The sequence below is a fragment of the Empidonax traillii genome, unplaced genomic scaffold, assembly GCF_003031625.1.
Source record: "Empidonax traillii isolate 1590-97213 ecotype Southwest subspecies unplaced genomic scaffold, ASM303162v1 scaffold298:size702513, whole genome shotgun sequence".
Classification (NCBI taxonomy): domain Eukaryota; kingdom Metazoa; phylum Chordata; class Aves; order Passeriformes; family Tyrannidae; genus Empidonax; species Empidonax traillii.
In genome coordinates this window covers 666,370-678,669 of record NW_020955491.1, presented here as the reverse complement: position 1 = coordinate 678,669, position 12,300 = coordinate 666,370, and the positions used below count along the sequence as shown (strand labels likewise).

The 12,300-nt window shown below is 42.7% G+C and overlaps 1 protein-coding gene across 1 annotated transcript in view; it reads right to left on the bottom strand.

The window, feature by feature from the left end:
* Positions 1-209: 209 nt before the first annotated feature.
* Positions 210-12,300, bottom strand: part of LOC114060918 (histone-lysine N-methyltransferase SETDB2-like) — a 47,004-nt gene continuing 34,913 nt past the window's right edge. Inside the window, exons 20-24 of the mRNA XM_027890798.1 lie at positions 9,090-9,148; positions 7,562-7,628; positions 5,998-6,120; positions 5,051-5,122; positions 210-1,098 (exon numbers count right to left, since the gene is read on the bottom strand). Of these exons, the coding sequence (XP_027746599.1) occupies positions 962-1,098; positions 5,051-5,122; positions 5,998-6,120; positions 7,562-7,628; positions 9,090-9,148 (458 nt within the window). The 3' untranslated portion in view covers positions 210-961. The remainder of the gene's footprint in view (positions 1,099-5,050; positions 5,123-5,997; positions 6,121-7,561; positions 7,629-9,089; positions 9,149-12,300) is intronic.

Genomic DNA, 12,300 nt, shown 5'->3' with positions numbered 1-12,300 from the left:
TCTGAGTGGTCAGGCACAGAGTACAGCTGTTGTAACAGATGTTACACTTGTCATGAAACCAAGAGAGCAGTGGAGCGCTCTGGTGCTGCTCTGCTTCCTACTGAGGCAAGGGGTGGTTAAAGCAGGGCCTGACACTGCTCTTCCTCCTTGGCCACATCCTATGTAGCAGAAGGGCTAGTGACCACAACTCCACACACAACTTTTTTGAAAAAAATGTTTTATTTTGTTAATTTAGCCTTTTGTAGCTAAACGATGCTTTTCTGTATTGAAACAACTTTTTAAAGGCAAAACACAGGGAAGGTGGATCCTTCCTTAATGGAGAAAGGAAGGCCCAGATCACTGATCCTTTTGACGTTGTACATGTTCTGAGTATAATGCCCAACGGGGTTTGGTCCACCTGTGAACACTGCTTCACCACTGCCATTACAGCAGAACTACTTACACATTGACCAGTCAAGCAAGAATAACTTGGGATTTTTAATTCAACTCCCTCCTGTTCATAACTCAGAAGGCTTCAAGTGCAAGTTCTGCTCCTTTATCTTCTTTGGAAAGCCAAAGCACCAATATGATCCTGAAAACATCACTGTCTAGACACAGTGAAGCAGCTATGGCCCAGCCAAGAGAGGGCTCACAGTTAAAGTGACTCTTACAAGTGTTCTGTTGCAGCTGATGTTCCCTTGTCTTTGAGCAAAAAGTCTTTACTGGAGGGTTTAAAAAAAGCTAAATTTAGTGTGTAACACTGATGTACTGCACAGTAAAATCTGAAGATGAAGATTTGGAAATTTTAAGAACTTAAAATTATTGCACTGTTGAGGTATAAAAAATGCATATAAGACCCAGTTCTTACTTGTGTTCCTGTCTTGGGAGTGGGAAATTTCTTAGACATGGACCACATGTGCTCTAGGGTTTCTATCATTAGAAAATCCTAAATATTTGACACCATTACAGACAGACTTAAGTGTTATTCAGACACCGTACTAGATGTACTGGCTGTGCTCTCTGGGGTCGGAAGGACTTCTTTTAAGTCCTGCAGTAGCTCAATCTTGTGATCCAGTCTTTTTCTGTTTTCTAGAAGTTCCTGTATTTTTTCTTCTGTTCCTATTACGAAAAAGAAAAGGATAGAAGCCTTTATTCGTACATAACTATTTTTAATTTAAAATACATGTTACATATGCATAAACACGGCAGAGGCTACAGATGCTTAGTTTAAACTACAGTAAAACCTCTGCTTTCTTCAGCAACATCTTTAACCCACCACTCTGTACGCCTTGGCTCTTTATGAAGAGCTGGACCACGTGTTGGAAAAAAGGAGCCTGACTGGTGCATCTAAGAAAGCACAAAGCAGTGTTTGCATACTTTGTCATCCACCTAACAAAATCCATAATGTAGCTGCTTTTGAGATTAAATTTAAACCATCACTGTGTATGTAAAAATTACTGGTTTAGTTACTAACCCAGTGCTAACTGGCATATGAACTTTAACAATTCCCTTTTCAGATTCCATTTCTATGGGAAAAAGATGCATTTTAAATCTTCAAGATAACATCTCTGAATTACAGTCTTGAAGCAAATTTACTAGCAGATTTTAGCATACAAGACAATTAAACCTAAAAAGAGATGATTTGGACAACTGCACTCAACAGCTCGATGCTCAAACCCACAACTCGAGCATTTAATTCTCCTGCTTCTGGCAAAATTGTTATTGACAGTACCCTGATGGGATTAACCAAGTTGTTTACCTTATTTGCAAAGCTCTGCCTGACTGCATTTCTGCTTCTCTCTGTTGCTTCCATTTTCCTAATGTTAAAGATTATTGAAGTCAGTGAGATCTTGGTAACACGCCTTGCCAGTATTCAGCAGCATTACCGTAACCTTACAGTGTTAATTGCAAGTTTTAAATGAAGCACCTGCTTTGTTCGGTCAACAAGACAGACAGAGGTGATGGTGACCTCTGAGCAGCAAGGTTGGTCTGTGAACAAAAAATGAGTTTTTTGCAGTCTGTGAGAATGTCAAGAGTTCACATTCCAGTAAGAAGGAAAAGACATTTTATACAAACTGAATATATTTTTTTCTCTTTTGGGGGAAAGAGGATGTCTCCAAAGGGTTAGAGTGGGGAAATTATCTCCAGATGTTTATTCCATGACATTTGGAATTACAGAGCCTTAACTGATTAAAAAAGAAAAAAGCAAAGCACCTTTGGCCTTCCACCTTCCTGCTGCTTCTTCCTCTGCAATCAGAAAGCCCGTAACTGCTGCTCTCTGTGCGTGTACGTGAAAGATTATGTACGTGCACGTTTCTAAGTACATTACCCAAAGTTGGGTGTGGGTGTTGGAAACAGGCTCCAGAATGACAGTGGTGCCTGCTGCCCAAGGAAAATTCTGGGTAGCAGATCATTGGTGCCCCATGCTTGCTCTGACTGAAGAGAAGCAGATGGCTCCTTCTCTCTCCCATCAGGTGACACCACTATTTGACAGCACTTCCCCCTGCTGCCCCCAAAAACCTGTGCCTGCCCCTTCACAGGGTTTAGCAGCTCAACAGTGGACAAATCCACAATGGAAACAGTCCCCTTCACTGCAGGGGCGGGGGGCAGGCAGCCTTCATGGCACTTCCCTGAGGTACTATGAACTAGCAGGCACGTACTTGAAGAAAAAGTTGGACATATACAAGTGAAAGCTGAAAAAAAACACAACCTCTTAGAGACTATTTGGATATGAATTAATAACTTATGAGAAACAAACAAAACAGGTTGGTTAGAGCACAGTGCTAGTAATGCCAAGGTTGCAGGTTCAATCCCCATAGGGGCTGTTCACTTCAGAGCTGAACTCAAGGGTCCTCGTGGGTCCCTTCCAACTAAGAATGTCCGGTGAGGATGTATTCAGCATTTGGGTGATCTACAGATGGAAGATGTACAGCTCAGACATACAGCTTACTTTCTCTTCTGCCAAAAGGCTGTGGCAGAAATAGAAAAAGCCCAGAAAAAGATGTCAGGGACGGGAATGACTGGCCTGTGGCAGTGCTTCCACAGGGAGGCAGATAACAGATTGGAAACCTTCTACCTCATAGAGGAAATGACCTTAAAGGGAAAGAACATGTATTTCTGTAAAATAAGGAATGGCCTGAGGGACACAGGCCTGGAAGGGCTGCCCTTGCTCTTCTGTAAGACAAGTGCTGTGGGATGCTCAGTGGAGGAAATAACAGTTTCAAAATTAAGAATCGTGGCCTTTGTCTGTGCAGCTGAATTGCAGAATTTGCTGCTACAGTTCCCCTAAAAACAAACACTACTGAGGAGCTCAAAAGCTACTGGACAGACAGCTGACCAGCCCAGAGGAAATAAAAGCTGATGGAGGTATCTTCCCAAGCAGGATGCACAATAGAACTGAAAGCAAAACTAAAGGAAGTCACTTTTCTTTGGAGGAGAGGACAAGGATCTCTAACCTAGAAATCTGAAACTGCTGCTGAGGTGGTAGCATGTCCCATAGGGAAGGTTTTACATGCAGACACGTTTGTAGTAAAGCTGCAAGCTGCAAGAGAACTCTGTATCCCTGCATATAAAAGGAATTCAGATTAGCAGTATCAACAGTTACAGTTCAGAGTAACCTTGCTGTGCTGACACCTAAGGCTTTACAACAGGGTTTGCATGATAATGCAACAAATGAAAAAAATAAAATGCAAAAATGGATTGAAGGTAAAGCGTGTCAGATGACCCAAAATCATCAGCTCCAGGAAAATATCAAAGAAGACATGGCATTTATACTAGTCTTCCGTGACTTAGTACATCACCACAGAGACTCCTTATCTAAAGCTTGTAAGGCAGATGACAAACAACAACAAAAAACCCAAACCAAAACAAAAAAAAGCCGGTGATTTCCTTCTCTCCCTACAGTCCCACTTTCATTCCTTTCTCACTGGTTCATTTTAAGAGCTCCTCTTCAATCAGTTTTGGAACCAGCCTTTATGTGTGTTTTTAGTGTTGACCTTGAAATGGAGGACAGTGGCATCAGAAAAGAAGATTGTGTGGTTCAGGAAGAACTGAGCTGTCGGAGTCATGGGGAACTGGGAGAATCACATGGTTGTGTGCACGTAGGTACCAATATCAAGAAATTCACCTGCCAGCTGAGAAGAAGGTGAAATAATTGATGCAGCTGAGAAAGAAACAAGTATGATCCAAGGTTGTGTCACATGAGGAATTCCAAGCAGGGATGTTTTAATGCCCTCAGATGAGGCACTGGCAGAACCTTGTGTCAGACAACTGCAACACCAGACACTCCCACTGCTGAAAAAGGGATTTAAATGCAAAACTGGGAAACTAAAGGGGAAGCCTCACTTTTCCAGTCAAGTGAAGGGAAAACAGCAAACACTGCCTTTACACACTGAGCCACAGTGTTAGATAATTAAAGCCCCTTTCACTGTAGTAAAAGCGAAGTTAGAAAAGGGCTGCTAAAAGTTAGAGAGGGAAATCAGAGCAAGAGACTCGCCTGCCTGAAAAAGTTTTAGCCTTGCTGCTTAAAACAGCTGAGAGTGGAGTCCAAGCCCTCGAGTTTCCTTCCACACTTGGTAGTCCCAAGCAACCACTTCCTTGTTTCCGTTTCACTCTGAGCATTCTCATCTTGTTTTTCAAAGCATGTTACAATTGCCACCAGGCCCAGGTAAGTTCTGCCAGCGTTTGGCTGTTGTGTTTCAGTTAAAGGTATTAGTCTGAACACTTGTCAGGCAGCAGCAGAACTGTAACACAGGCAAGCTGCTGAAGAGAGGCTGCAGAGAAGGAACCAAAATAAGCTGCAGGAGAGGGGAGTTCCTCTGGGGCAGAGACCCTTTGGTCTTTTAAAACTGTGGAACTGTGAGTTGCCCGCCCCCTTCAGCAAAATTGGCATAATGTATTTCTAAAGATTCAGGTAGCAATGGCTTTCATTCAAGAGTTTACATAATACTGAAAAAAAAGTTCCTCAGAATTTTCATTTTAAATGATCACTTTATCAAAATTCTCAGAAGAATGACTTCAGTGCCAAAACCGAGACCAACTGCTACTGCTCTGACAGCTTTTCTCCACATACCTGAATGAATATTTGTCAGTATATTTTCAAACAGTCCACAGTCAAACAGTGCCATTACTGTCTCTTCATACTCTGGGGAAAGAGATAAATTGATTTAATATTACTGAGTAAAGGCTTACAGAGCCCTACATTAGAAGTAACACAAACCAGTAGTTACTTATTTTCCATCACACTGATTGCTTGAGGTTTTAGGATGTCTTCCTTCTCATACAACCTATATTGAGAAAGAAGGATCAAGTTGTCAATTCTACTTTCTTTTTACTTTTATACAGAAAATACTTCCCTTTTTTAGGTCTGCACCACATGAACAGTCCATTTAAAAAAGAGCAATATACTTAAGTCATATTCCATTCCATTGTGTCAGGACTGCGTGATGGCAGGGCTGACCGTACCAATTCCCCCTGACAGATCATGTGATGTGGGACAGAGCTATTCCTGTTCAGTGTTAAAAACTATCCAAGAATTAATGCCTCAATTTTATACCTGAAGCTTCTGTTGAAGCAAAATACAAAAACCTCACAGAGTTCAACTGACCATTAAGAGGTTTCCTTTGTGATGCAGACTCTGAATCTCTAATGTGTGCCAGATTTCATTGCTGCTTCCAGCAGCTGGTGTCATGTCACACACAAGCTGCTCGTGAAGGAAGACATATCCAGGTGGGAAATTTCACTTTCCATGCATATGCTTTGGTTACTTTGCATAAAATAGCATTCTTTATGCAAAGGCAGTTCTTATATAATGTTGAGAAAAGAAGTTCCCTGGAATTTTAATTTTAAACAGTCATTTAAAATGGAAGGTCATTCTCAGCCCACTGCACAGCTGCAGAAATAAGACAGGATTATATTTAGCACTACAGCATGCCCAGGATAGGTGGCCCAGGGCCAAGTACCTGGCATTCAGATCCGCATTTCTGCTTTGAAAGCTGAGTCCCCCATGAGTCTCCATACCTGTTTCTGAAGTGTTGTCATCCATTAGTTTTTCTTGTGCCAGGTGAAGTGTGTCCAGCATCTCTTCAAATATGTCATCTAGAAGCCCAGCTTGTTTGCATTTCCTGACAAGGTCTATTTGGACTGTTAAAACACAAAAACACACTCATACAAGTGATCCGTAAAGCAGGCTTTACTCCCTTTCTTCAGTAACTAAAACCAAAACTTTTTGGCCAAAATCCTCCCTCCACTTACAAATATTTCTGCAAATCTCTGGCTCCTCCAGCTACCCAAGCAGCCCTTTTCAATGGGAAAGTGGTCTGGCAAATGTAAGCACTATGCTGGGTGTAAAATTCCTTAAGCTCTACGTTTAGCTTCGTTCATCAAAAGTAAATATCTCAGTAACTCTAATGTGCCATTCCTAAAGACTCCTGGAACTCTCCTGTGCAGGAAACAAGTGATTTGTCTTGCTTGTCTTTCTTCCAATCCTTAGTACCACACCATGTACTGAGCAGGCTAAAGAAAACAGTGCACAAAGTGAATCAGTATTGGATTTGGTAAAAATTAAAGCTACTTTTACTCCAAATGATCCAGGCATTCAACTTGTTCATTACAGCCCAGTTTACGGACCTACTTTGTCAGATTTGGACTGATAGGGAAATAATTGTCTTATTTTTAATTAATCTCGGAGCAGCAGGTCAGCAGCAAGTCTCAGTAACATCAATGCAATGGGCTGTTCGAAAGGCAAGAGCTGTGGGACAGTTCAAAGAAGTCTGCCAGTCTCCATTAAAAACACTACATTTTACTGAAGACATTTGTGAGAAAAGAAACATCATCTCACTTACATGTGATGCCCTACAAGTATTTCAGGATTCTTTATAGATTCCCTGTTCTTTACAGGGATAGTAAAAATTCAGAAAAAAGCAGTAGGCAGCCACCTGAAATACCATGCCCATACACTAAGCATATCCACAGGGATGTGAATAATCACCACTAGCACCTTCCAAACTTCCAGGTGACAGCAGTATCCCAACAAGCAATTGCAGCAGGAGCTTCGGGGTAACATGAAAAGTGCAGCACTGAAGGATGGGTCCTGTGGTCCATTTCACTGTTGTAATATCCTATTTATGCAGTAAAATACTATATTGTGTTAAGCACCCTATGTACACCCAGGCTTCAAAAGGTGCTGCTCCCACAGGACCTCCTCAGCTATCCCACTCCAGTGCACCACCCTGCTGAACTCACCTCTCTCCTTCAGGAGAGGCTCAGGACAAGGAGATCAAAGCGAAAGAGGACAGATTCCCTTTTAAATTCAACTGATACAAAACAGGGAGGTGAGGCAGAGGCACCCCCATTTGCAGGAGACAGAGAGCTGAACGCAGCAGCCAGAACAGGGGCATTCTCAGGAGAATCACCAGCTCACATCACACAGCAAGTCTCACTCGGCCAAGCCACAGACATTTGTTTGCTGCACAGTCATTCTGCAAATCAGACTTCTGCTGCCATGCCAGAGCTTGGACAGTCACTCGTCTCAGGAGAACAGTGAAGGTACATTTGCAGCATCACTGCTATCAGTCATTCTCACCTTTATGCCTGTTGTTTTTTCTTTTCAGTATTTGTAAATGGTTTTCTTCTGCTTTCTCTTCTGTTTTCTGTAAGACAATCAAAACAATATATTTTTACATCATACTAACATTTACTGCTGTTTTCATTATCAGAAAGATAGAAAGCAGCCTGCATTTCTGTGAATAGTCAGCTTCTCTGCACAGCTAGCGATATTCCTCTTCAGACATTCCATTTTTAAAATGGAAGCAAAAGCTGCTTCAAAGAAAAAACACTAAGAAAAGCCCAACACCTGAAACACCACCCTCCCATATCATTTAATTTGCGAATAGCAGAAAAGTAAAAAAATGTCTATTGCTAACTCCCAGGGTAGATGATGTTTAGCTCCCTAAACCTGATGTAATACTAGGGACGATCTGGAAGAAAAAGGGGGATGTTTTCCTTTGGACAGGATGCAGTCATTCTCTCCTGTTCCATGTCATACCACAGTACTATGAACAATTCTTCAGGTCTGTCCCAAAACTCTACCAGTGTAAACATGCATTGCTTACACAGTGGTAAACGATTTATCCCACAGTGATAAATCCTGGAACCGCTCAGCTTTTTATTTGCAGTGTTTGTATTGATTTCTGAGATCAGTAGCATGGGAGAGGACCAGAAACAGAGCAATACTGTGGGTAACAGGTCAAACAAATCTAAGTTATAATACCAGCTGAGAAATTCTTGGAGAAAAATAACCAACCCTTATGACAGTACTACATAAATGCTGCATAGATCATCCACATCCCCTCATGTGACCTCCCTTTAATCTCAAGACCTGGGAAAGGCAGACTATTTTCCCCAAGGAAAGCTGGACACCAGTTTGTCTAGAAAGAGGAGATCCCAACCCCTCCAAATGTCAAAGGGAATTCTCACACACACTTCTGTAGAGCCAAGAGAATCACCTCCAAACTTAAAATAAGCTCTATCTACAGGTTTTCTAACAGCCTGTAAAACAATTCCCCCTGCAACCAGAGGGATGTTTGCTTGATGGCTCCAAACCCTTGGGAAGGCCATCTGCAGAGTCCAGAACTGCCTGATCTGCAATGAAAGTCTGCCAGGCTTACCCGTGAGCACAGTGTGCTCACACAAACAAGTGCAGGTTTAAAAGGCTGACTGACTCATCCAGAGCAGTTTTTTGTGGAAGTCGTGTCAAGCCATAAGCAAACCTGAGGGGCGTAGTCCTTCCAAAGAAATGGAGCCCCCAAAGGGAAGCTCTTTCTCTCCATACCAGGATCTCAGCCACTGAGTCAGCCTGGTTTGGAGGGCTCTACTGCATTTGTGCCACGTTACCCAAGGGCAGTGCCGGCTCTGCCTGAAGTGACTCCAAATGCAAACAGTTTTGGTTTGACAGAATGGCAAGATCCAAACAAGGCAGGTGTAAAGGACAAGCAAACTGCTTCTGTGAGGAAGTCTTTCTCTGAATACACAGTCAAAATACTTCATTAAATAAGTCCTTTGCTGTAGCAGATGTGGGTTCCTGTTTTAGAACTGCTGAGATTCAGAATTACCATTTCTTCCGTGATGGCAGGAGAGGTCAGTGTGTATCTTCTCTTCTTATTAGCTGCACCTAGGAATCAAGAAACAACAAAGAAACAAATGCAACAACCTCAGACTGACGTCTACACATCATTCAAATTCTCTCTCTTCCCAAAAAGCTACTCAAGTGAGGCACTTTGGGTGGCAAGGCAAGAGTACGTTTCAGCTTCCCCAAATACCTGACATTACAGTGGAATTCACGTTATTTCCATCTAAGTAAAATTACAATCCTGAACCATAAGAAAAAAGTGCAAATCACTGTAGCATTAGGATATCGCTTTACCTTTTAAACTCAACAGATTTTTGATTGTTGCAGAGTGAACTTATTCTCCCTGGCAGCAGCACTACCTTTAGTAGTAAAAACTTCCAGCAAATTTATAAAAAACTACTTTTTTTTTTTTTTTAAAGACAACTCTTGTTTATGTTAATACACCCTCAAAATTAATACTGCATAAAGAATTATTTTAGGTGTCCCAAAGATATACAAATGGCATTAGGTTTTTCATTGATCTAATAACCCTCCCTGAAAATCTCCAAGAACAGTTTGACTTGTAACTTGAATATTATTTATGCTACGAAGTGTTTTCAGTGACATGGTATGAATTCTCTGGAAAAACATCTGCTTTCACTGTGTCCTTTCCATTAGCATGCACCAGCCTCTTGCCAGCAGCCTAACTGGCAGCTTTTGGAAACAGCTACAGTATCAGAGAAGAATAACTCTAGTAAGGAAGACATGGCAGGAGCAGACAAATCCTGAGAAGAGTTCAACCACCCAACAAAACCTGAGGGTTTTAAGTGCAGTGGGGTTATATGCCCCCTTCCGTATTTAAGTCCAGAACCTCTGGACAGCACTTTAGTAAGGTCTTTCCTGTTAGAAATCACCCTGTCAAGAGGAATGAGGTGTCACTGTTGTACGAGGAGGCTGCTGAAACAAGTTTGGGCTTTGGGTACTGATGCCGTACATTTGTATTTTTCATGGCGTGAAAGAAAACCATAGCCTCTGACTTGATCCAAAATAAAGCCCCATGGCCTAATTTGCGTCCAGGAGACACAGGTGTAGATACAAAGTGTTCCTTGCATGACATCTTTGACATGTGATGGGATTTTCTAAACTCTCCCTGATATTTGCCATGAGGTTGTCTTATACAACAAGAGCAGCCTGGCCCCTCTTGCCCTGCACAGTGCCTGCTGCTCTATGTCAGCCTTTACTCTGTCCACATCCAACATTTCCAGTTAAGCAGAGGTCTGAGCCTGCTTCCAAGCCCAAACTGCCCTCCTGTCCCTGATGTGTAGAGCTGCAAGGAGAGTTCTTGACCCCTAAGACATCTTATCTGCTTCCAATCAAACAGCAGAGCCCTGACAATTCAGCACAAGAACACTGTCTCAACAAAGAACAAGGGGATGTTCCTTGACCCTATTTTCTTAAAGCTACAGGGGAAAACAGGCCTGGGGAGGCAGCTTGTGCTCCCACACAGCCCAGTGCTGGCTCAGCCTGCCCCGGAGGAACAGCTGAGTTCCTTTATCCAAGTTGGAACCTGAAAGTCAGAACTCCCATGAAGCCAGAGCACTTCCATCCCAGCCTGTCTCTCTCATCACCCTGTGCAGACCTGCACACAACTCAGCACAGGTGTCCCTGCCTGCCCAGATGGCCCTGATGGAGCACCTGCTACTTCAGCCAATTCCCCAGCTGATTCCCCCAGCTATTCCAAGTGCCACGTGTGCATCTGAGAGCTGCTTATAAGCAAAAGACCTTTGGCTTGGGGAACAGCTACTCTCTCAGACAGGTAGGAGAAGCTGATTTAGGAGGCAGGGCAGACGCTGCCAAGAGAATCCATTTACCTCTCAGAGGGTCTCCAAATTAGGTGCCTCTGGAAAAACTCTAGGAGAAAGCTCTGTTCTCAGGGAATAGGCATTGCACATTGTATGTGCAACATTTGACAAAAACAAAGACCTTCTAGTACCTAAAGGGGGCCTAAAAGAAAGCTGAAAACTGACTTTGTACGTGTATGTACAAAGGGCATGTATGACAGGACAAGGGGGAACAGCTTCAAACTGAAAGAGGGCAGGTTTAGTTGAGATATTAGGAAGAAATTCTTTCCTATGAGGGTGGTGAGGCACTGGAACAGGTTGCCCAGAGAAGCTGTGGCTGCTTCATCCTTGGAAGCATTCAAGGCCAGGTTGGATGGGGCTTTGAGAACCTGGTCTAGTGGAAGGTGTATCTGCCCGTGGCAGGCAGACTGGAACACGGTGACCTTCAAGGTCCCTTCCAACACAAACCATTCTGTGATTCATCTTTGTAAGATTTAAGCCCTCCTTATAAAGGAGGTGGTCTACAGAGCTAGACCTAATATCTTAATCTCATCTCATACTGGAAACAAAGCAATCCTTGCCCTGTCCAGTACTGGGGCAGGAAACCAGTTGGGACCCTGGACAGACCCAAGAGACTGACAACCATTAGACCACAGAAATCAAATTATTTTAAGAAGGTCAGAACTCAGAACTATGGATAAATAAAAAGCAGAGCTGCTAAGTAAACTAAGAAGCTGCATTTGGTCAGTGAACCACAGCAATATCAGATATTAAACAGACGTATGTCTGGCTAAGAAGCCCCAAACACTATGACTAAAACTTTAAATAACCCCTTAAGTGGCATCATGGTGGAGCAGGACTTTGTCAAGAGGATTAGTCAAAATTTGCTAGACCCTAGAGGGAGCACACCACTCTCAGCATGAATGCTCACAGTCCAACTGAGCTTCACTTCACAGTAAAGGTTAGTCTAGGACCCACTTCACTTTGAGCAGGGTTGCGTGCATTAGATTAATAAAGTCCAGCTTTGGCTGGTTAATTCAGTGAGATTTCCAGCTACCTCTGATTCAGCAAGGATCAAGACTGCCAAACTAAGCTGCATTTCTGTAGCACAGGAAGCAATCCTTAAACAGGTTGTATAACCCTTTTGTTACACTGAAAAAGCTCTTTGGAATCCTTCAGAATGAAAGGCTCTGTTTTAGAAACTACTGCAGTGAATACAGAAGATGCAAACGTGAATGTCTGAACATAACTACAGATAAAATCTCAAGGTGACCTCTTCCATAACAGCCTCTCTTTGCTAATCAAGTGCAAACCTGGCTCTCCTGTCTCACATGGACTTTACAAGCTGCCTGGGTCTACCTGCCAGAACAGAGT